Here is a 25,329-nt window from a genome sequence, read left to right on the forward strand (position 1 = left end):
GTTCCTTTTCATTGTTCATTTGATGATTAAATTTTCTTTCTTCTATCATGAAGGTTTCTTTTAGCTGTTTCTTATAAGATTAAATGTTCTCTGCGATCACGCTAGCTCAGATAAATCTTGTATTTTTATTGTAGACAACTTTTGCACACTCATTGTATTTATTGAGCAGCATGTCTTGATTCTGTTTGTTTTTCGATAATCAGAGGTTTGTAGCCTGGAACATCACTTCGGCTAGACTCAAATGATTATTCGTTTGAATTGTGAAAATATCTTGCTAAACCTGGCTATCTTCTATCAAAATGAATATTTGCCTGAATGTTAGCAAAACCTATAACTCATGGGGCCGGAACAATTTATTTTCTGTCTGTCTGTCTGTCCTCATGATATCATGAAAACGAATAGACCTATAGCTGTGAAATTGTGTATGGAGCTACACATCTATATGAGAAACATTGAGTTCGATGATGGTGCATGCCACTCCATGAGATTTGGCCAAGCGTTAGCGAATAACAAACATGGTTACATGTTTGTTACATTGGTCTTATAAGTAACCATTGAGGACAACAAGAAAAAAGCTTAATAAATTAATTAGTAAATTACTAAGTATACCCATAAAAGTGACATAACCCAACACATCTAACATCATTTTAAGGTGATTTGGTGAGTAGACTTTTATTATTTAAACACGGATATGCAACCCAATTTAATGAAAAAAAAAGTAAATGTATTATGTGGCTAGATATCTTGAAAAATGTTATCTGTAGATTAGAAATTTTGCATAAAACTCCATTTCTACATAGCCCAGAATGAGTTCAATAACGTTGCATGTCCAGCCATGGAATTAGGATCACTCTATGACCCAGGGGACTGGTAGATTTTTGTAGACAGGGGATGTAAACATTTCTTTTCCGTATGATTGTATCCGTCCGCAGGGCATCCGGAAATTAAATGAGCTGTAGATTTGAAATTTTGCAAGAAACTTCAGCGAAGCCTGTTACAAGGCACATTGTGTTGCTTACTAAACGAGTCAAACATAAAACAGGGCTAAGCCTGTTATTAAAAGTATTTTTACAGATGTTGCTCATGGGAGAGGGGAGTGGATGCAGTTCCTCCCCTGCACCTCCAATGCTCATCAGTATGCATAAGACTGCATTTTTGGAAAAAAATCGGAAGTGACTACCTCATCTAATAGTGTCAAAATTCTTTAATGCACATGTCCTGCATGTTCCTAATTCTTTTAATTCATAATAAGTAAGCTTACTGCCTTTCCACCACTAATTCTCCCCTTTCAATTAACAACAAGATGTTGGGAGAATTACGTTACAATTTGAATAATATTTTTATTATTTAGTTTTATAAGCTATACAGATGTTCAAGCTCAGTAGTACGATTCGTGAAACGTATGGCAGAATGTTTCATGCATTCTCTAAAATAAAATTTAGCTGCATCGTGGCAGGAATAAGTGTAATGTAGAGCTAACCAAGCATTTTACTGAGTCTTTGTTAGTATTTTTACTCTTGAACCAGCAAGTAGATTGTTAAAACACAGGTTGATGTATTTGTTTGTACCTTTTGGAACTTGAAATTTAAGACAAGCTTGGTACATAAGGTTCCTCTAGGTCATACTCTGTTGAACAAATAACTGTATCGAATTTTAGGATATCAAACTCATATATGATGTAATATGCTATTACTGGTGCTAACAGCCTACCATATGGTATATTATTTAATTTTAGACTTGTGTAGATCTGTTGGTTTGATTTGATTTTGAGGGGACACTTTGAATTAATTGTTACGTAATAATGCTTAGCCCAAAGAAAACCAGATTTGTGGCAATATGTTTGGTCGCTCCATTTTCAAATTTTTCATGTTCCGCAGTTTTTAATTTTCCATCTTATTTGCGTCTTTAGGTATTTTTGTTTGTGGGACATTTTTTAATTATTATGGACCTGACAAGGCCTTCTTAAAATTGAGTCTGTCTGTACGTCCGTCTGTGCCTTCGTTCTTGATAGGAAGATCCTAGAGAATTGGATTTTGGTACTTGGTTATTCTTTGTCCAACTAAAGATCTATTGATTTTGCAGTGTAGAGGTCAAAATTAAAATTAAATTCAAATGTTAGAAATCCTATTACACTTCCAAATCGTCCATTGTTTATTACAAACTTTTAACAAAGAAAATTTCTAACAATTTGTAACAATTGAGTACAATCGTATGGCATTTTAACATGCGAAATAGCAGTTCATGTGATACAATTATTTTGTTAGACTGGTTATTAATTGATGTATATTCAAAATCTCAACATTTATAAATTTGAAACTACATGTAATACCTTGAATTACCTTTATAGTTTAAAATTGTGAATTGTGTGAAAAAAGTTAAAGGACTTTTTAGTAGGAGTTGTTTTATCCAAAAATTAATGTAATTACTCGTAAAATTGCATCAAACATCGGAAGAAAATACGAATATTGGGTTTGCGCTAGAAATGGTAGAAACTACCAAATTGTTTTCTCCCGAATGTAAAAAGAGCAGTGTATTCCGAAATAAGGATAGGAAAGGACCTGTACGCTGTATGACATCACGGACAGAAGAGGAGAGGAGAGGAGTGAGCGAGAGGAGAGGAGTGAGCGAGAGGCAGGAATTCGACCCTGACACAGATACCACGTGACCTCTGGCCAATCGCAATGCGCTGTCCGGCCGCTAATCAACATCTCAGTAATTGTTGTCAATTACCGTTGTCATTGTTGAAGTAGTGGCCCGGTCTGATCTACGGTGCCCTAACCTACCTCGCAAATTGCTCTTTACGTTATGCTCGTTTCAAACCGTTTTCATGTTTTTCTTCGTTTAGTTTTTTTATAACTTTGTTGTATAGTTTAAAACATTTAAGACACTTCGCTTAATATTTTGTGTTTGATTCAAATGCTGGGGTTGAAGACTTCACAGGTATGCATCATTTTTTAATGTATAAACTCGCTTAATTTGTGTAATTGTTACTCAAGTCTGCTCAAAAATATTACAACTGATTCAACCCATTCAGATCAATTGTATTCCATGCAGTAATATTATTTAACTGTAGATTGTTATGCAATAAGTAAACATCAGTCTTATGTAAGTTTGAATGTGTTGGGCGATTGTCAGTATTATACAGGAGGTTCCAAAAGTGCTTTAATAAGTACAATAACCATTGCGTCGATAACTGAATCTCAAAGAACGATTTATTATTTTTAAATTCGTACTTGGGATTTTGGGCTTACAACATTTTCAGGTTCTACCATATAGGAGTTCATTTTAGAGACCTAGTCAGATTGTCTTAGCTACATATTTACAATAATTTAAAAAATTCTTTGATTTTGTTTTTCATCTTTTAATATCATTATATAGACCATACAAAAAGTATTGTACAGAAATGACAAGAGATTACTTAATAAGTTGTAAAAAAAATTGTGCTTGTTATTGTTCACTTGTTAGCTGTTTTAGATAATGTTTTTCACCAATTGATAACTTATCAGTGTACAGTGGTAAATTAATTCATTTTATAATTTTAGTACCGAGGAATCCCCGGCTATTATACTGATAAATAGCTGAATTCCTTTAAGGCAAGCAGTCTGGTGAGGTTCAGAAGCCATTGGTTCAGTTTAATGCGTAATGCGTTTAATCAAATGTAATGAAAGATTTATTTTTTTGTGAACTAATAAAACTAGGATTAAGCATAAATAAGGATTTAAATAAACAAATTAAAAAAAAAACCAGTGATGTTCCTTAAAAACATGTAATATAAATTAATTTTATTTATCTTAAATATTTTGTAATATTTAAAATTTTGTTTAAAACATGAGTACTGTTTAAATGTGTTTTATGTATAGCAAAGAGTATTTATGAAAGAATGTTTGGTTGGTTAAATTTAGTTTGTTTTAAAAATTAATTTTCTAAACTATTTTATTATTAAAACGCATTTTTAAATTAGATATTAGCTTTGAAAACTTCCTTTCATAACTAAAGGGTCCCAAAGTTTGCTACAAATCCATTTTGTTATGGAACTGTTTATGGAAAACTGAACAAAATTAGACATTTGGGTTATTTGTAGGTGTTGTAAAAATAGATTTTGTGTAGAAATTTTGTGTTCTCTTTTTGGGGTAGTTTTAGGAATTGATAAGTTTGAGAGAGGAAAACGTCTGTAAAATTTAGACAATGGTTAATTTAAGTGTTATATAAGAAAATTAGTTTGAGTAAAAAATTAAAAAAATTTAATATTTTTATAACTTTTTCTTCAACTCATTCTTTATTAGTGCATAAATTAAATTTGAAGTTTTGGTGTATGGTGGCTAAGCAGTAGGGTTGCGTAATCGGACATTGAAATGTTACCTCATTAGAAAACAAAAACAATATTACAGCAAAATTTACAGATCAAAGTTTAGTGGAAGAAATAGTAGGTACCAGAATATGCATCCATATTTTAAATAGGATTAGAAACACTTTTTAAATATAGATTTTGAAAATGTAAACAGATTTAAAATCTTGACTTATTGGGGGACGGACTTATTTTAGGTTTTTTTTTTTTTTAATTTTAACTTTGTGGATTGGTTTGACAGCTTTCGAATAGTTTCTACAGGCATTTTTGACGTTAAGTTTCCCAGAATCGTTCCCCTGAATTCCAAGTAAACTCAGGATGATGCAGTGTCCAGATCTGCTACAGTAGGCTTTGTGAGTATTTCTACACACAACAAAGTGCTTACACTCGCTTCCACACCTCTGTTTGTTTACAGCATTGCATCGCCACAAATATGCCACCTGCCTTACCTTACGAGCCGGAGAGGCCCGGTTAATGTAACCGTGAACGTAACTGTTACCGTAACCGGAGTTTACAGCCTGCTGACAGCTTGAGACTCAGATTGGTGTCTATGTTTAGCCATCTATGCTGGAACCCTATGGGAGACTCACTATATTGGTTTGGAGAAATTGTTCAAAATTGTAGGCGTTTTTTCCTTTAATCTAGAAATGTAGAAGTTTAAAATTAAAAAATAAAAAATCATATATATATATATATATATATATATATATATATATATATATATATATATATAAAATGTATGTAGTATGTTTTTAAGTGAACTTTTATTTTTATTCTTGACTCTTCTCTTCAGGCCTGGTAGATCAGTTCCTATTCTGGGTTACTGTTGTAATATAATTTAGTGTGTAATGTTTTTCATATAAATAGTAAATGGTTTATTTAAAAACATTTTGCTATCTTTTTATTAATTTAAACAACACTACAAATCTTATGTGGTGTAGAAGCTTGAGAATACTTTAGCAGCACACAAAAAACGGAACATAGAGAGAAAAAGTGTGAAATTTAGACAAAATGTTTACGTAAAAAACATTAAAAACTTCACCAAAATGTCATAAAATACATCTTGATCAAACACATTTGTACGGCTGGTTTAAACTCACTGCCGTTTAAACTCGCCAAAAAATGTACAAAGTTTGTTTACAATGGAAGCATTGTAAATGAAGTAGGATTTTTGCGGATATTGCCAATTGTTCAGGTATTACTGATTTTTTTATATCACTTAATGATGAGAAATGTCCAGAAAACTCCTAAATGCACCCAAAACATTTCATTTTTAATTGTCATTGTCAAATTCAGTTACAATTATCTGCTAAATTCTGTAAACAAATACATTACCTCAAAAGTATGTCTAGTACAATAGTCATATATTTGCTGAGAGAGCTTGGTTTAATATGGGTTCCTACATGTAACCTTCGAGCGGTTGTCCTAATCTAATATAAATACAAAGCCTGACATTAAACAGTGGATGATTTGTTGGTAGATATTATCTTGTCCGCATTGAGGTGAGCAGGACCAGGCAGTGAGCGAGTGAGTGAGGTCACAGATTGTTATCATTGATAGAAGTGAAAGACTTAGTGAGTGTCCTTGGGTAGTGAATCTGACACGCAACTGCTAGCAGGCCTCCACCTCAGGTGATGTCTTTCCAGTACTAGCAGGCCTCCACCTCAGGCTATGCCTTACCACTACTAGCAGGCCTCCACCTCAGGCTATCTTTCCACTACTAGCAGGCCCCCACCTCAGACTGTCTTTCCACTACTACAGGCCTACGACCCAGGTGATGTTTTTCCGCTGCTAGCAGGCCTCCACCTCAGACTATCTTTCCACTACTAGTAGTCCTCCATCACAGGTAGTATCTTTCCACTGCTAGCAGGCTTCCACCTCAGGTGATGTCTTTCCACTACAAGCAGGTCTCCACCTCAGACTGTCTTTCCATTACTACAGGCCTCCGCCCCAGGTGATGTTTTTCCGCTGCTAGCAGGCCTCCACCCTAGGTGATATCTTGCTACTGCTAGCAGACCTATCTATCGATTGACAGGATGTTGATAAATTCTAATATATCAATAAATACAAAATTAAGACCTATAAGATGTTTGGAACTTAATTTACAACTTGCGTAGGCTTTGAATTTTTATTTCGTACTAATATTGTAAATTTTATAATTTGGCCAGGAAACATTTAATTTTTTTATAGAGGCCAAATCAGTTGGCTATTTAGATTTGTTTTCAATTTTAAATCCTCTTCCAAAGCATGTGTATATCTATTTCTTGTTTTAATTTATACCGTATTAACATCTAAGATACTTTGTAAGAGTGTCAATTTGTATTAATTTATTGTTATTTCTGTTAAATTTGTTTGACATTTTTAGTATTATATTGGTTTGTTTAATGTACTTGTGTTTTTATACATTGCTGGACGTGTATTGGGTTTTTTAGGTATGTTTTATTTTCTACTGTTACTTTTTTGTTGTCATTGAGTCATGTTATAATTGTTACTATTTATTTTTTGTGCTTCTTGACTATATGTTTTCCTTTAGACCTCTTATTGTTACTTCAATTAATTCTCTCTTGTTATTTGTTATTTACGAAGGTTTACTGTATATAAATGCTTAAGTTAGTGTTGATTACTTAGTAATTAATGTTCTCTATTTATACTAATATACAATTCGTCCATCTTCATCTAATCTAGTGTAAAGTATACTGTACCAGGTGAACCATTGATAAAATAAATGTTGTTCTACATAAATACATGCTACATACATTTTTCATGTTTTCAAAAATGTTTTAGACGTTAAATATGTTTACACAAATGCAACAACTAAAGAATTGATAAATTCTCACTTCTGTTGCTCAAACACCCAATATTACTAATGGGGTTCATGAAAATTATCTTCAAAACAAATATGCTCATATTAATATTTGCCGCTAATCAAAGAATGGCAGTCCTTAAGGTAGATTGCTTTGTTAATAAGGAAGTGACCATGACTACTTAGATACAATCAATCTATTCTAAGAAATCTATTCTGAGAAATTACTTATCTCTAATAGTATCAAACCACTTTGCAGAATAATAGTATATAACATTCAGGTCCCCATGTGTGGAAATTGATTGCTTTAAGGACATGAGGGTTGGACACACACACACACACACACACACACACACACACACACACACACACACACACACACACACACACACACACAATCCCTTGGCTATTTATGTCTCAATGAGACAGAGTTCCACTCACAATCTCTCTCCATCTTCTATTTTCTGTTTCCTCCATGTTTGGTCCATTAGATTGTGATCTGCCACTGGCTTATCCCACCATCTACACTGGGGTCTTCCAAGGATAGAAATCCTCTTGAGTCCTATTCCTCTGGAACTGAATGAACCTCTACCCTGGAACTGGCCGTCATCTTTTCCTCAGATGGCAGACCATTTTTGAGTGTTTTGTACCTGTTGAAAAAATACATTTTTACTATAAACCTGTATGTCCAATACATTAATTTTATTCAGGCAAGTTTGGAAATAATTATGGTATAAAAACATTATGCATAAACTATAAAAAAATGAGTACACTAAATGGTACTTTTTTATTGGTGGGAGTGGTAAAGTGTGATAATATAATCAATATTAGAATCCAATTTAGCCAATTTATTCCTCATTTAATATTTTTTCAGAAAATATATAATGGTATCCAGGTTCTCGAAGATACTAAAATTTAATATATTGTAAAAAACACAAATAGTACACAAAAGGTTAAATTTGTTACTATGGTTACGATTATTTTCAAAAATGTAATGAATGATATGCATTACAAAACAATAAATAAATAAATTACCAATTTCTAGATTTTTTATTTTAGAAAAGGGGTGGGATGTACATAAATTTGTCAACATAAGTATGATCATTTTCAAGAATTGATCATGCAAAGAAATATGCTTTTTTACACTACATTTTTCCAAAATTTAGCCTAGTGTAGCCTAAAACAAAGCTGTAACAAGCTGTAAACCGTACCCATGATATATCACTAATTTTCAAAATGGCTAGATGAAGACGATCTCTCTGGCAAGTTTTATGATATCACTTTTGCCAAACCAGCAAAAAATTTCACCATTGAAATTAGCAACTCTTTCTGTTTGAAATAGTGTATAAATAGTGCTGGTAGTGTTGATTTATGTACTACATGAACTGTCAAAACACATGTTCCACATTATAATATTGATTGCCAGTTCCAAGGTTAATCCCTTTGCATTAATATTATTCTTATTATTATATCTGTGCTACTATCTCTATGTTCTCCTATTGTGTATAATCTTCCAGTGTCCATTATTCTGTGGGAGGGCTATAGATCCTGCTTAATATTTTATTCTCAAAGAGTTTCTCGATTTTTATTCATGATCATAGTCTCTTGCTGTACAATAGCACAGTAGGGATTGTCATATGGTAAACTTCATTTGATTGATTGAACGACAACAATGTGGATTGTGTGGAATCAGAGTCGGTATAATTCAGGAGCACATGTCTCCAACATGGGGTACCACGGAAATGCTGTTGGGTTCTTCTGTTTCGTTCCCAAGAGTAAGAAAAGATTGTTGACACTCCCAGGATCTCACTTATTACTCTTGAATATTCATGGCAAGGGCAGGATTCAGTGATGATTTTGGAAAGGGGCCACCTTGGTGGTTACTTTATCTTTATTTTTTTTATAGAAAAAATATAATGTTTGAAAAGAAATTTACCTACACACTTAAATTTTGTTCAACAAGAGCCAGCTCACCTTGGTGGTTACTTTATCTTTATTTTTTTTATAGAAAAAATATAGTGTTTGAAAAGAAATTTACCCACACTTAAATTTTGTTCAAAAAGAGCCAGCTCACCTTGGTGGTTACTTTATCTTTATTTTTTTTATAGAAAAAATATAATGTTTGAAAAGAAATTTACCCACACTTAAATTTTGTTCAACAAGAGCCAGCTCACCTTGGTGGTTACTTTATCTTTATTTTTTTTATAGAAAAAATATAATGTTTGAAAAGAAATTTACCCACACTTAAATTTTGTTCAACAAGAGCCAGCTGTATTGGCAGTAATCTTTATTTTAACCCATTACAACATTGTTAAACCTCATGCTGCACATATACGATCTTATTTTTAGTGATAGAATTATTTAAGGTGTCTCATTTAAAATATATAAGTAATACTCATCTGAACGCTTTTGTAATTGAACTATTTTTTTATTTAAATATTTCAAATGTATAAAATTTACAAGAAATACTAAAAAGTGAGTACTATATTCAAAACGAGTTGTCTCCCATAATGGTACGATAAACGAGGTTTAACATTGTTCATACGACAAAAATAACTCAAGCTCGTTTTAGTACAGCCAGCTCTTATGTTAAGTAAATTTTATTTATGTTACAATATGAGAGTGATTCATTCTTTTTCTCATGAACACATTTTTTTATCTCAGAGGGTGGCCATAGTCATTGTAATTATGAATGGTCGTAATTACTTCAAAATATTTTCCTTTTAGGTTTGTCACCATAGATGTAAAACTATCTGGTATTAAATAATAATAACAAGAAAATCGTTATTATTATGGTTATTTCTATATATATTCTGTTTCAGGAATGGCGGAGGAGGTCAGGTCACCAAGACAGGATGCCAGGGTGAGTCTCACATTGAATTTTGGGGGAAATTGGGGGTCGGAAGGTGGCAGCAATGGAAGAAGTTTTTAGGCCGATAGAGGTTTATGGGATTTTCATTTTCATTTTCATTTTTATTTATTGTCATTTGTCAATTTTACATTGCTATAGACAACGTCAAGAAATAAAATGTACAATACATTACACTATACAAAACTATATTATACTATAAATTATGTTAATTTAAAATACATAATAATATAATTAGTCTAAACATGATCATGAGACTAAGGTAAAGTCCACACTGCCCAAAGGGCTGCACCATCCAGACACATTTAAGTGCTTATACAAAACACAGAAAGAATACTATAATAGATCAGGTCAGTGCAAACAGAAAAAGCCATATTCAGAGAGAAACTGCCACACAACCACCCATTCTAAGGTAAATTAATATTTGTTGTAAAAAATTCCTCAAGTGAATAAAAGGCCTTACTTATAAGCCAACGTGACAATTTACATGAATATGGTTGAAGTTCTAAACTTCTGAACTCTTGTGGTAGTTTGTTAAAACACTTAATTTGCAAATGTCTATGACTAGCTATAGTCTTCTGTAGCCTGGAAGAAGGTATAATAATATCCTGTGCCCTTCGAGTATAATAGTCATGGACCTCATTAAAACAAACAAATTCATTTTGGTTTTTCTTTACATGTATTAAATTTTGAAATATAAAAATGGAAGGAACTGTCATTATATTAAAATCAATAAAACATTGCTTACAATCATCCTGATAAGCTAAATTGGCCAAAATTCTCACTGCCTTTCTTTGCCATGTGAAAACCTGGCTAGCACCCTTACTATTTCCCCACAGCATTGCAGCATATAGCAAGTGAGAGTGAAATTCACTAAAGTAGGAGATAAGCATCATATCTCCACCAACACAAGATTTTAATTTTCTAAGTAGAAAACAGGCCCTAGACAGTTTTGAAATTACTGTGTTGGTGTGAGCCTCCCAAGAAAGCTTCTGGTCAAAAACCACTCCAAGCAACTTAACTGGTTTAGAACAATTTTCTTTTACGTTCTTTTTCAATGTGAAGCAAATTGATTCTGTTTTATTAGTATTGACTTCTAGATTATTACTATTAAACCAAGAATAAGCAACCTCCATTACCCCATCACTAAGAGTTTTTACCTCATTAAGTAATTCACCAGTAACTATAAATGAAGTGTCATCGGCATAAAGAGTGGTCTTACATGGAACATTGAAAGGCAAATCGTTAATGTATATAATAAACAAATTTACCCACCAGTATAGTCAATAGGTTAATTTTAAAACTAGAGAAGGAACGGAATAAAAGAAATATAAAATGGTACAGGTGCTGCTGTATTTTTCTAATTCACTCATAATATGAGTAATAAAAGACGTTTGTAATTAACCTCATTATAATGTAATTAAGACTGTGCCAAAAGCACAAGTCATATTTTACATCGCTAAGGGTTTCCTTTCAGTTTGTAAAGTACCAGGTCTTATCGTGCAGTGCAATATCGCCATGGCCTTAATTGTAATCAAAATGTTGTAAGTTCGTTGATTTTAAATCTTAACTACTATTACAATTCCTCTCATACAAATAAAAGGCGTTTGTTTGTAATCTCAAAAATACTATGTGAATATTGACTGGAGGCTGTGTCACACGGAAAAAACAACTATATATAAAATATTATATATCAATGTTTATATTATAGTATTTCATATCGCCAAGACTTTCCTTTGAGTCCCTTAAATTACCACATGCTGAACTATAGTTTCAGCATAGCCAAAATACTATTATAGTCATTCAATCAAAAAGTCGTAAGTTCACTAATTTTAAATCTAAACTACTGTATTAGTTTGTATCACTTGAGTTTCAAGTTATGTTTAATTAATTTGCAACGAAATATTTATTATTTTAAAATACGTGTACATATATGTATGTATATAATTTTATTTCAAGTTAAAACTTTGAAAGTAAACATATTTAGCCCACAAGTATTTTATAATACTGGTATATTCTACTGTATTGTTAGGTTTCAATACATATTCCACAATATACAATAAAATATTACAATTAGGGTTACCAATATTAAGTACCTAGAACAAATTTGATACTTCACAATGGAATTCTATGAAATTTATACAAAACTAATAATAAATAATAAAGAAGTAGATACATATATATTGGTTATGAAATGTAATAACAATGTTCCATTAAAAGTGTTTTGTATTTTACATTGTATCAATTATACTAAATATTTGTCAACTTAAAATGCAAATGTATGCCTATCTTCATAATAAATTTTTTTATATTCTGTGTACAAGTGTTAATAAACACAAATGTGTGTGTCAAATAATGAATGCGAGTTGTTATGTAAAAAAAACACATTGAACAAATATTGTATGCTTTTGTGATATTTTAAGTAATGTGTATTCTCTTTAAAACATCCATAATTCAATTTTGCATTTAATTAAAAATATGTCACTAGTGAACCTACGGTACATTTAGAGAAACTTTTTATTTTCCAAAAAAAATTGCACAAGTCAGAATATTGTTTAATAGATGAAATCCAACCATAAAATATAATGCTATGAAAAAAGAATTATAGACACTAGACTGCTGTACGTACAAATCAATAACAGTAGTAAGTTTTAATTTTATTGCGGACTATATTTTACTTAGTTACCCAAACAATTTTACTTATTTTACCAAAATTTTGTAAGGGGTTAAATCAGTGCCTAAAAGTTCCCTGTAAGTTAACCTAGCAAAGCATAAGTCAGTAAAATCAGAAGTAAATGCCAGTACAAAATGCGATTGTATTGTAGTATTCTTTGTTCCTAATGTCATGCAAGTATTTATCTGGAGGCAAATATATCAATTCAGAGTATTCATGTTTAAAATCTACAGCAAAAATATCGGGAAGGTAATTTAGTTTTTAAAGATCCACTTATATGACATACAGATTCTAAAAATATCCTTATAAACTTAGATAGTAACATGATTAAACACAATTAATGCTTGTTGTAAAATTTTGGCGAGATCTGAAAATAAAAACCTCCTAAATCAATAAAAGTGTATACATTTTATTAGTTTCGGTACAATTCTTTTTTATTTTTATTGTTCAAAATGTTAAAAGAGAGAGCAGTGGTGCTTTATTTATGCTGTGTAGCTACAAAATATATTTTGTTAGTAGGCTTAATTTAAAAAAATTATAATTAAATTCACATACTTTTAAGCTATGGAAGAAGGAAGCGGTTTTGCTTTATAAATATATTTCTTTTGTGTAGTCTACCATTTGAAAATCGTCACAGATATCAGAGTTTCGGTTAAAATTTTACTTTCTGCAGAGTTGCAATAAACTTGATTTATGTGGTGAAAAAAAAATTGAAATCACTTGATTTATACTGCAATGCTGTTTTTAAATCAAGAAAAATGAAGTATATATAAATTATGAACTACAAAAAACTACCGCGAATGTCTCGGGTAGATGTAGGACTTTTTACATTGATATAACCCACAGTAGGCGGTTAAATCGGCTATTGTAGTAACAGGGTAATAAAGAGGCAGAAAGAATTCACAACGACATATCTGCCACTCATTAATGACTAAGTGGATTGTGGGTATGAATAAAAAGCTAAAGAGGACTCATTGTGATTCCCTCTGCCACTCAAGCTGGACGTGCCATGAATACCGAATGCACACAATGTTTTGCTTGGCTCCATTTTTCAGTTAAGGTCTTTCAGTATCTATTTTCGTCGCCACTATCTTCGCATATAGAGATTAGTAATCAGTTTAAAATAAATCGAATACCGTGACTGTTGATAATTCCCAGGTGGACAAAAGTCCCAGTGTTGTTTAGCTAAGGTTGGATTTCTTGGAATGCTTATCATGCAAGATTGGATGGAACGGAAAAGAAATTGAGCTGTATCATCGTACCAGGGATTCAGTTCTAGTTGAGCGTGTTGTAGCATACATTCCTTTTAGGTTGTATTTGAGGAGCCTGGATGGAATGCTTAATGGCAGGGAGGGTTAATTAAAAAAAGCTTTTTTCAGTAACATCCTTTGAAATTACTCTCTTGAAGACAGAAAAATATATGATTTTTTCCACAATTTCTCAAGGATGCGTAGGTATTTTAGTACTATGACTATCTTAAAATCAGGCCCTAAAAATGAAGATAGAATATGGACTTTTTACAGTAGGCCTATTCCTATGAAATTTTATTACAAAGAATGACCCTTTTTCGTGCATAAATATTCTTCAAATAATTCATATTTTTATCTTCGGCCGATCTCACTGGGCCTGGTCACAAAATTGCCAACAATTATTACTTTCAATCCCTCTAATTCCTATGGGAGTATTTAAAATTGTGTCCTTTTTCCTATTTTTAGGGACGTTATATCAAAGGCTTTAGAATGAAAAATTCAATCAAACACTGATCATACCTACTGATAGTTCAAGAACACCCTTCTTTCTCTACAATATCTACTCCTCCACTTTTCTTAAAATAAAAATGATCTCTAGGTGTGAAATTTGTCAAAATCATGTTCTATTAACCAAGTCATACCGTCTTAAGAAACCTGTCAATGAATTCAGTCTATGCGCTCTTACTGAATTTGTAAAACCATGTATTTTTATGTTTGTGTAGAAATTTGATTGGCGTTTTATATATTACCTTGGGTACTCGAGAAGAACAGTATGGTAATTTATATTCTCTACTTGGGATAGAATTGTGTGTTCGTAAAATGTACGACGCTACCACGTGACTTTTATTTACGTTATTAAATTAGTGTTTTAATATCAACAGATACCTTCGTCGAATAGCTCAAAATTAGCAGTTATATTCGCTACTTATGTTCAAACTTCTACTAAACCATCTCTTCTGGCGTCAGTAAGATGTATTAAAAGCGAAGATTAACCATCTAGAGTCGTCGTAGTTTAAAATTTAGAAACACAGTACAAAACGCAACGAATAAATAATGAAACACGAAATTTGATAGGCCGGACTATGTATGACTTACACAATATTGACATCAGTTGATAACTTACTAGAACTTTAAACTGTAGTACCGTATATGACTATTTTAACTGTTTGCCAAAGTTATGTTTTAATATTAATTCTCTACACGCAGTCCAGTGCTATATAATAATATGAAAAATGGTAGTTTTTGATGATTAATTCATGTATCATACACATACAAGAATCAACACTGTCATTCTGTAGAATTAAAACCAAATTTTATTGATACAATAGTGAAACACAGTGTCGGCATTGAACACCAAAAAATGCAGAGACACTGGAGGTAAGCGTAAATTGCGAAAGGAGCAAACTGACTCTCCGATCGGTTGCTCGGCCCGGTGGTCGCGAGGCGGCACCCTTGTTAATGTGTGAAGTAAAACGCGATGTCGGCATTGAACAGCACTCAATGCAGCGACACTGGAGGTAAGCGTAAATTGCGAAAGGAGCAAACTGACTCTCCGATCGGTTGCTCGGCCCGGTGGTCGCGAGGCGGCACCCTTGTTAATGTGTGAAGTAAAACGCGATGTCGGCATTGAACAGCACTCAATGCAGCGACACTGGAGGTAAGCGTAAATTGCGAAAGGAGCAAACGGACTCTCCGATCGGTTGCTCGGCCCGGTGGTCGCGAGGCGGCAGCCTTGTTAATGTGTGAAGTGAAACGCGATGTCGGCATTGAACAGCACTCAATGCAGCGACACTGGAGGCAAGCGTAAATTGCGAAAGGAGCAAACCGACTCTCCGATCGGTTGCTCGGCCCGGTGGTCGCGAGGCGGCACCCTTGTTAATGTGTGAAGTGAAACGCGATGTCGGCATTGAACAGCACTCAATGCAGAGACACTGGAGGCAAGCGTAAATTGCGAAAGGAGCAAACTGACTCCGATCGGTTGCTCGGCCCGGTGGTCGCGAGGCGGCACCCTTGTTAATGTGTGAAGTGAAACGCGATGTCGGCATTGAACAGCACTCAATGCAGAGACACTGGAGGCAAGCGTAAATTGCGAAAGGAGCAAACTGACTCTCCGATCGGTTGCTCGGCCCGGTGGTCGCGAGGCGGCACCCTTGTTAATGTGTGAAGTGAAACGCGATGTCGGCATTGAACAGCACTCAATGCAGAGACATTGGAGGCAAGCGTAAATTGCGAAAGGAGCAAACGGACTCTCCGATCGGTGGCTCGGCGCGGTGGTCGCGTGGCGGCAGCCTTGTTAATGTGTGAAGTGAAACACGGTATCGGCATTGAACAGCACTCAATGCAGAGACACTGGATGCAATCGTAAATTGCGAAAGGAGCAAACGGACTCTCCGATCGGTGGCTCGGCGCGGTGGTCGCGTGGCGGCAGCCTTGTTAATGTGTGAAGTGAAACACGGTATCGGCATTGAACAGCACTCAATGCAGAGACACTGGATGCAATCGTAAATTGCGAAAGAAGCAAAACTGACTCCAATCGGTGGCTCGGCGCGGTGGTCGCGTGGCGGCAGCCTTGTTAATGTGTGAAGTGAAACACGGTATTATTAGCATTGAACAGCACTCAATGCAGAGACACTGGAAGCAATCGTAAATTGCGAAAGGAGCAAACTGACTCCAATCGGTGGCTCGGCGCGGTGGTCGCGTGGCGGTAGCCTTGTTAATGTGTGAAGTGAAACACGGTATTGGCATTGAACAGCACTCAATGCAGAGACACTGGAAGCAATCGTGAATTGCGAAAGGAGCAAACGGACTCCAATCGGTGGCTCGGCGCGGTGGTCGCGTGGCGGCAGCCTCGTTAATGTGTGAAGTGATGCGTGGCGGCGACGCTCGACGGAGCCAGGAAGCGTGAAAACAGGACGAAGCGAGTCCTGCAGGAGAAAGTGTGGCGAGGGACAATGAGAGATACAAGCGGAGGCACTTTCACCGCGCGCGTGTGCGTGCGCGAGCTCGGTCCCCAGTTACATGTGTGTTCGGTGTTTATCCCGGACACAATGGTCTCTGCGACACGTCTTTTGTTTGGTCTCTACGCGTACCGGCTTACGTCGCGTGACCAATCACGCTGGAATATGCTTCGTTATAACACGGCTTTCGTGTCGTTATATGTTGCAATAACGGTCTGAAATCTGATGCCGTCACAGATTTTACTACTGGAATTGAAGCCCACTTCCGTCTGAAGATTCAATTCAATTCAACATTGTTTTTCAATTTTAAAAAATCTTATTTATTTAAAAAATGAAGAAATTACAGTTAATAGATTAATTTATACTATAATATTTTAAAAATATGATTAAAACATAAACAACGCCTGTGCGTGGGTACGAGTCGTTGAAAAAATAAAATATATAATATATATTATATAGTATACACACATACATAAATACACAAACCTTGCTCCCTGTAGAGTAGAACTGAAAATAAAGTAACGGGCCTAGGCTCTTACAACAGACAAGGGCTTTAAGTAAAAAAAAACCCTATATGTAATTGGACGCAATAACGTTCTCTGTTGCCTCCCCTCCCAAATCCGTAAGCCAATTAACAAGTAGCTTCTTGAACATTCCAATTTTTATATTATAAAAATCAATTAATGGTCTCGGCATTTTTGTAATTAAAATTTGCATTGTATAATGAGAATATGATGAGATTTTTGTCAATCTGTCTGTTAGAATATTTACTGAAACAGACATATTCCGTGCCTATGGTTAGTTCGTCTAAAAATTGTGTTATTGTTTTTATACGTATACAGAACCAATGTGTTTACATACAGCTGACTGATACCCCAAACTCCCATATCATTATCAGAGAAGAGAGCCATTAAAAGTCAGCGATGAAGAATTTCAAAGCGAACTCTTTTCATTATTTCATCGTGTCATCACTCAATTGTGCACTTGTCGAAACGGTTAAAAGTGGTTTGTTATGAGCTTCTTCGTCGCTGACTGTTTTTAGATCTCTTCGGACGGACAGGTACTTCAGTTCCAGAACTGAATTCTGTGAAGGTGTCAGATTTCAGACGCTGCACTAAGCTGAAGGTGAAATTGATTCGCAATGAACGATCTCTTCACACCATAGTTACGTTATGATTCTTGCATTATGATTCTGCTGTCTGGAAAGACCTTGAGTGTTGGTCTACCAACGAAATAATGGCTTAGAGATTATTATAAAATGTAGTAAAAATTGATTTGTTTAATTTTTTTAATTTTTATTACTTGGATAATTGGCAATTACTCCGAGAAAACTGTATAGTGCATTTACAGATCTGTAAAAGTTGTACTTCTAAAATGGACATTTTGGAAAACTTTGCGACCAACAGTAAAAGAGAAATTGGCTTGTAGTTTACGGTTGTTTTTTATTAGAAAGAAATCAAAATAGCGCTGTTACAATTCAAACTGGTGTAAGGTCGCGTGCAGAAGATCCGATCGTTTTATCGTTACCGAAAGAAACCGGATTATTTTTGGGAAACGACAACCGATGGTTTCGGTACAAGTATGCACTGACTGGCCTTTCAGTCCAAATCGGTTGTTGCAGGAAATATCTGTAGGCGACTGTTAGATGTAAACATCATTTGCTGCGTACGTCGGTGATATACAGTGTGGAATTTTCCATTTGGGAATATTTACAGTACACAATTATAAACACATAAAATAAATGTAAAACCACATAATGCGTATTTCTTCAATATTGCAAAATAAAAGGACACCACCATGTCGTTTAGCAAACTTTGCTAAGGGTGCATGCAAAATTTCAAGGTTATAGCAATTCACATATTAAAATGGCATACAATTGTACTCAGTTTGCACAAAAATCTATTTATTCTACTAATTTCTTGTTGCCACCACAGTTGCCCTAACATGTAAAAGTGTTTACTAACGCTCAGCCAAATCCCATGGAGTGACATGCGCCACCATCAAACTCGATGATATCTATCTATAAATGAATGAAGCTTAGTGCAAAGCTTTAAGTATATAGGTCAAATCGTTTTTGAGATTCGTGAGGACTAAAAGACAGGTATCCACACAGAAATGTAATTTTCAAGCCACTCCAGTGATAGGCTTCGCTAACGCTCAGCCAATATGATATATTGTAATAATATGATTGTAATAAAACAATTGTGCGTTCAGAACGGGCTATACTTCATGTAGCTATCTATCATCGTAATAAAAATGTCCAGTCGTGTAGATGATGAAGTAAAAGTTCTCATTGGTGAAAGCTCTTGAAACGATAGAATTATGGCTACAAAATCCGAAGATCACCCTTAAATAAAATACAACTATTTTAGAATACAAAACTTACTATAAAGTAGTGTTCGTTAAACATTTACGATGTTTTGGTCATACTTTGTGTTGAAATTGTTATCGTGAAAGATAGGCTGAAGCATCAGTTAAAAAGTGATTTAGTAGACTATTTATCAAATGGTAACGCCATTACAATGTATTTTATACAAAGAACAGAACAGCGTCAAAAGGCCTATTATAGTATAATTTCTGTCTGTCTGATCAAACATTACTTCGAAAACTAACTGATCTATAGACTTGGAATTGTGCATGAAAAATTATTTCTATATGAGGAATTTTGGTGCATGTCACACCATGAAATTTGGTGGAGTGCTGGAGAATATACTTTTACATTGCTCTCATGGGTAAATCATAATGGTAACGAGATAATAGCTAAACAAATAAAATTGTAAACTAAATGAGTACAACCGTAGGAGATTTGAATATGTGACTTTTTTATTCATAGAGTAAAAGCAAAAGATGAGTGGCAAATCGATTGTCCAAGTTGACTGACGAGTTTTTGGAATTCGACTGGCAGACCGCCCAATCGGTATGACAGACTCCACTGTTTATGAAGTGGGTTACATTGGTAACAAATAAAAGAAGTGTGTTGGTAGTACTGTACGTCTGAATGAGAATGGTGTGATTTGAATGTGTCAAATTTTAAAATAACTGGACGTTTGCTATGAAATTGTAAAATATTGTCTTCGCAATAAAAACGATTTGATTTGATGACATGTTTTGATATCAGCGCAGTTTATATTTGAACACTGCTGTGAAACATAACTTGGTGAACAAAGCTGTGTACGTATCATATACGTTATCTGTAGACACAAATTATTTCATCTGTAGACTTGACACTTGATTTTACGTAACACTTTATTTTAAAATAGGCAGGGGCTTTCCATGTCCAACGTTAGAGTTTGATTAAGCTAACTTTTGTGTCAATTTATTGTCTGTATGATTGTATGTCCACAAGATATCTTGACAGTGAATTGAGTTATATGACTGCTTAAAGTGAATTTCAGACCAACTTTTTACAAAAAGGTTTTTGTAATATTCTGCAGTATGGCAGACCGTAACGGTGCGCTGCCGAAGAGGAATTTGTCAGTACGCTAAATGCAATTTAGCGCCATTGTTTGCAAGAGCGTAACCCGTGGCTTTCCGTGAATTCCAATTTGTTACGCAAGTAAAACAAGTTAAGTTGTCTTTGCCAATTAGCCTTGTCTTCTTTTGTGTGCAGATATTTAGATGCGTTGCGCTGTGTGTCTGTCGTTTTGTAAATTATTAGCCTTGTATACTTTTGTCTGCACATGTTTGGAATACACTATTGTCGTCAATCCATTGGTCAGTTGGACTTGTCTTCTTTTGTGTGCAGATATTCAGATGTGTTGCGCCGTCTGTCGGTCGTTTTGTCAATTATTAGCCTTATCCACTTTTGTGTGCACATGTTTGGACTACACTGTTGTCATCACTCCATTTGTCAGTTGAACTTGTCTTCTTTTGTGTGCAGATATTCAGATGCGTTGCGCTGTCTGTCGGTCGTTTTGTCAATTATTAGCCTTATCCACTTTTGTGTGCACATGTTTGGACTACACTGTTGTCATCGCTCCATTTGTCAGTTGAACTTGTCTTCTTTTGTGTGCAGATATTCAGATGCGTTGCGCTGTCTGTCGGTCGTTTTGTCAATTATTAGCCTTATCCACTTTTGTGTGCACATGTTTGGACTACACTGTTGTCATCACTCCATTTGTCAGTTGAACTTGTCTTCTTTTGTGTGCAGATATTCAGATGCGTTGCGCTGTCTGTCGGTCGTTTTGTCAATTATTAGCGTTGTCCACTTTTGTGTGAACATGTTTCGAATACACTGTTGTCATCGCTCCATTTGTCAGTTGGACTTGTTTTCTGTTGTGTGCAAATATTTAGATACGTGTCGGTCGTTTTGTCAGTTGCCTTGTCTTTTTTTGTGTGCAGATATTTAGATACGTTAGCCTACTCCGTCTGTCGCTCGTTTTGTCAATTAGCCTTGTCTTCTTTTGTGTGCAGATATTTAGATACGTTAGCCTACTCCGTCTGTCGCTCGTTTTGTCAATTAGCCTTATCTTCTTTTGTGTGGAGATATTTTGATACGTTACTCCATCTGTCGGTCGTTTTGTCAATTAGTCTTGTCTTCTTTTGAGTGCAGATATTTAGATGCGTACTTTTGTGTGCAGATGTTTGGAATACAGTGTTGTCATTATTCCATTTGTCAATTGGGATTGGCTTCTTTTGAGTACATATATTTATATGCATTGCGTCTGTCTGTCGTTTTGTAAATTATTAGCCTTGTCTACTTTTGTGTGCACATGTTTGGAATACACTATTGTCGTCGATCCATTGGTCAGTTGTACTTGTCTTCTTTTGTGTGCAGATATTTAGATGTGTTGCGCCGTCTGTCGTTCGTTTTGTCAATTACAAGCCTTGTCTACTTTTGTGTGCAGATGTTTGGAAAACACCGTTGTCGTCAATCCATTGGTCAGTTGGACTTGTCTTCTTTTGTATGCACATATTTGATGCGTTGCGTCTGTCTGTCGTTTTGTAAATTATTAGCCTTGTATACTTTTGTCTGCACATGTTTGGAATACACTATTGTCGTCAATCCATTGGTCAGTTGGACTTGTCTTCTTTTGTGTGCAGATATTCATATGTGTTGCGCCGTCTGTCGGTCGTTTTGTCAATTATTAGCCTTATCCACTTTTGTGTGCACATGTTTGGACTACACTGTTGTCATCACTCCATTTGTCAGTTGAACTTGTCTTCTTTTGTGTGCAGATATTCAGATGCGTTGCGCTGTCTGTCGGTCGTTTTGCCAATTACCCTTGTCTTCTTTTGTGTACACTTGTTTCGAATACATTGTTGTCATCACTCAATATACCTCTATATACCGTATACACTGTTACGTCGTCTGTCGGTTGTTTTGTCAATTACAATTGTGTACACATGTTTGGACTACACTGTTGTCATCACTCCATTTGTCAGTTGAACTTGTCTTCTTTTGTGTGCAGATATTCAGATGCGTTGCGCTGTCTGTCGGTCGTTTTGCCAATTACCCTTGTCTTCTTTTGTGTACACTTGTTTCGAATACGTTGTTGTCATCACTCAATATACCTCTATATACCGTATACACTGTTACGTCGTCTGTCGGTTGTTTTGTCAATTACAATTGTGTACACATGTTTGGAATACACTTTTGTTATCACTTCATTGGTCAGTTGGACTTGTCTTCTTTTGTGTGCAGATATTCAGATGCGTTGCGCTGTCTGTCGGTCGTTTTGCCAATTACCCTTGTCTTCTTTTGTGTACACTTGTTTCGAATACATTGTTGTCATCACTCAATATACCTCTATATACCGTATACACTGTTACGTCGTCTGTCGGTTGTTTTGTCAATTACAATTGTGTACACATGTTTGGAATACACTTTTGTTATCACTCCATTTGTCAGTTGAACTTGTCTTCTTTTGTGTGCAGATATTCAGATGCGTTGCGCTGTCTGTCGGTCGTTTTGCCAATTACCCTTGTCTTCTTTTGTGTACACTTGTTTCGAATACATTGTTGTCATCACTCAATATACCTCTATATACCGTATACACTGTTACGTCGTCTGTCGGTTGTTTTGTCAATTACAATTGTGTACACATGTTTGGAATACACTTTTGTTATCACTTCATTGGTCAGTTGGACTTGTCTTCTTTTGTGTGCAGATATTATTTAAATGCGTTAATATGTTTTTCAATCGTTTTGTCAATTATTAGCCTTGTCTACTTTTGTGTGTAGATATTTAGATGCGTTGCGCCGTCTGTCAGTAGTTTTTTGTCAATCAGCCCCGTCTTCTTTTGTGTGCTTATATTTAGCTATTTGGACATATGGACTTACTTCGCTGTTACTAATCAGTCGTTATGTCTTTGACTTAAGTAGGCAAATGCTTAGAACTATTGCACAGTTGTTAGTCAATCTTTGCTAACGCTGCTTTTACAGTAGGGAACAAAATATAGCGCTTCCCCTTATCACCTATCGGAAATCCAGAAAGGTGGTTAATCACCGAGTAGTTTATGAGAGAGAAGGCCCGGTGAAGGCGATGTGAGGAATTCGGTCATAAATAACGGATAAGCTGCGGTGATAACCCGCGGTGATAAGGCGAGAGGTCACCAGTGGTACGGCGCCTCGAGGTGGTCGCGAGGTCGGTCACCGAAAATCCACGGGAGACGCTCTGGAGATGCTGGGTGTGGCTAAATTCGACCTACACTCCTTGTGTTGTCCTGTGAGACATGGGCGTATATGTCCCCCCTCCCCCCAGATTCTTGAAAGACAAAACATAGAATTGCACCCAGTAGATGATTTAAGGTAGAAGACATTTATGAGATCTTAAAGCTCAACAATTTCCCGGGGTAATATTCCCGAGCTCCTATTTTTTGTTGAAGGTATTTTGTACTTCTTAAAACACCCGGTGTGTTATCCCCCCCCCTTTATCCAGAATTAATTTTCTTTATGTGTACGCCACTGCTATGATACATTCAACGGGTCTCTGCTGAAGGACGTTAAAATATGTCCGTACATTGGTATCATCCAGTCTTTTTGTATCAAGAAACGAAAATATAAGAACCATACTCATGTGTCGGTTATATCGAGATAAAAACGGCGCTTTTGGCCTCATTTTGAACCCCCCATCTCACCACGAGACCTTGTTGTGGTTAAAATACGAGTTTCTTTGTAATGTTACCTTTAGAAATACAGCGTGACGGGCGTACTCAACGTTACCTCCTAGACGTTTACGATTGTCAATCTCGTAACGAGAACATGATACCGCGGGTTGTGTTTGGGTGCAGAATTAGAATTTTGTGGTGAATGGTAGAGCAGATAGTAATGGCGCAGTTTAGTGGGTACAACGGTTATCGCAAGATAATCAGATCAAGCAACGTCGAGCGTGGTTGCTGCTTGGATGGGTGGCCGTTGAGCGATCCTGTCCTTGCACAGGGATGCTACAGGTCAGGGAAATCAGGGAAGTCAGGGAAAAGTCAGGGAAAAAAAACAGGACTGGAAATCAGGGAAAAGTCAGGGAATCCGGTCTCAAGTCAGGGAATTTCGATGTTGGTCAGGGAAAAATATAAACTCCCTTTACACAAATAAACTTACTGCCGCCGCGCCGTATTTTACTTCTGTGTTGTAAAAGATCATTTAAGTCAATCTTTTTGTACGTATTAAACTGTGTTCACTTTATTTTTTGCTTTTTTATATTTGCCACCCTGTTAGCCTCATCACCGCTTTTTTTCCACCCATTAATTGCCAAAAAACCCTGGGGATTGCGTCGAAAAAAGTCAGGGAAAAATGAAAAATTTGGTCTGGAAATCAGGGAAAAGTCAGGGAATTTCATTATTGGACTCCTGTAGCAACCCTGTTGCAAGCAGCCCGCCTGCCCGACCGTTGGTGGTGGTTCGGAAGTCAGCTTTAGCTGTTGGTCCTCAGGTTAAGTGTTAGAGAGAGCTTCTTAGTCCTGACTTTGCCTGGTAAAAAGACTTCACTCGTGGTTTCATATGTGAATCGTGGTTTCATATGTGAATCGTGGTTTCATATGTGAATCGTGGTTTCATATGTGAATCGTGGTTTCATATGTGAATCGTGGTTTCATATGTGAATCGTGGTTTCATATGTGAATCGTGGTTTCATATGTGAATCGTGGTTTCATATGTGAATCGTGGTTTCATATGTGAATCGTGGTTTTCATATGTGAATCGTGGTTTCATATGTGAATCGTGGTTTCATATGTGAATCGTGGTTTTAATAAGTATTCAGAAGGGCGAAACAAAAGTGTATTAAGTTTTGTGTGAATTTATATTGTCGCACATGTTACATGAATGCTTGACGTGAACAAACGTGGTCTATTCGAAGCGTGATCGTGATCAACTTGGCGAAGCCGATGCCGAAATTTCGATTATAATGTCTACTTTAAGCTCCGAAGGTACATGTGTGTGCTGTTAAGCTGTTAGTGGAGTCCAAATTGGTTTTATTGGACTGAAAGTATTGATTG

At 35.5% G+C, this 25,329-nt stretch overlaps 1 protein-coding gene across 1 annotated transcript in view; it reads left to right on the forward strand.

Annotated features, from left to right (window-relative positions):
- LOC124366876 (rho GTPase-activating protein 21-like) overlaps positions 1-25,329 on the forward strand; it is a 271,854-nt gene that overhangs the window by 11,236 nt on the left and 235,289 nt on the right. The window contains exon 2 of the mRNA XM_046823476.1: positions 9,971-10,011. Coding sequence (XP_046679432.1) covers positions 9,973-10,011 — 39 coding nt within the window. The 5' untranslated portion in view covers positions 9,971-9,972. The remainder of the gene's footprint in view (positions 1-9,970; positions 10,012-25,329) is intronic.

This window comes from Homalodisca vitripennis, chromosome 7 (genome assembly GCF_021130785.1).
Source record: "Homalodisca vitripennis isolate AUS2020 chromosome 7, UT_GWSS_2.1, whole genome shotgun sequence".
In the NCBI taxonomy this organism is placed as follows: Eukaryota; Metazoa; Arthropoda; class Insecta; order Hemiptera; family Cicadellidae; genus Homalodisca; species Homalodisca vitripennis.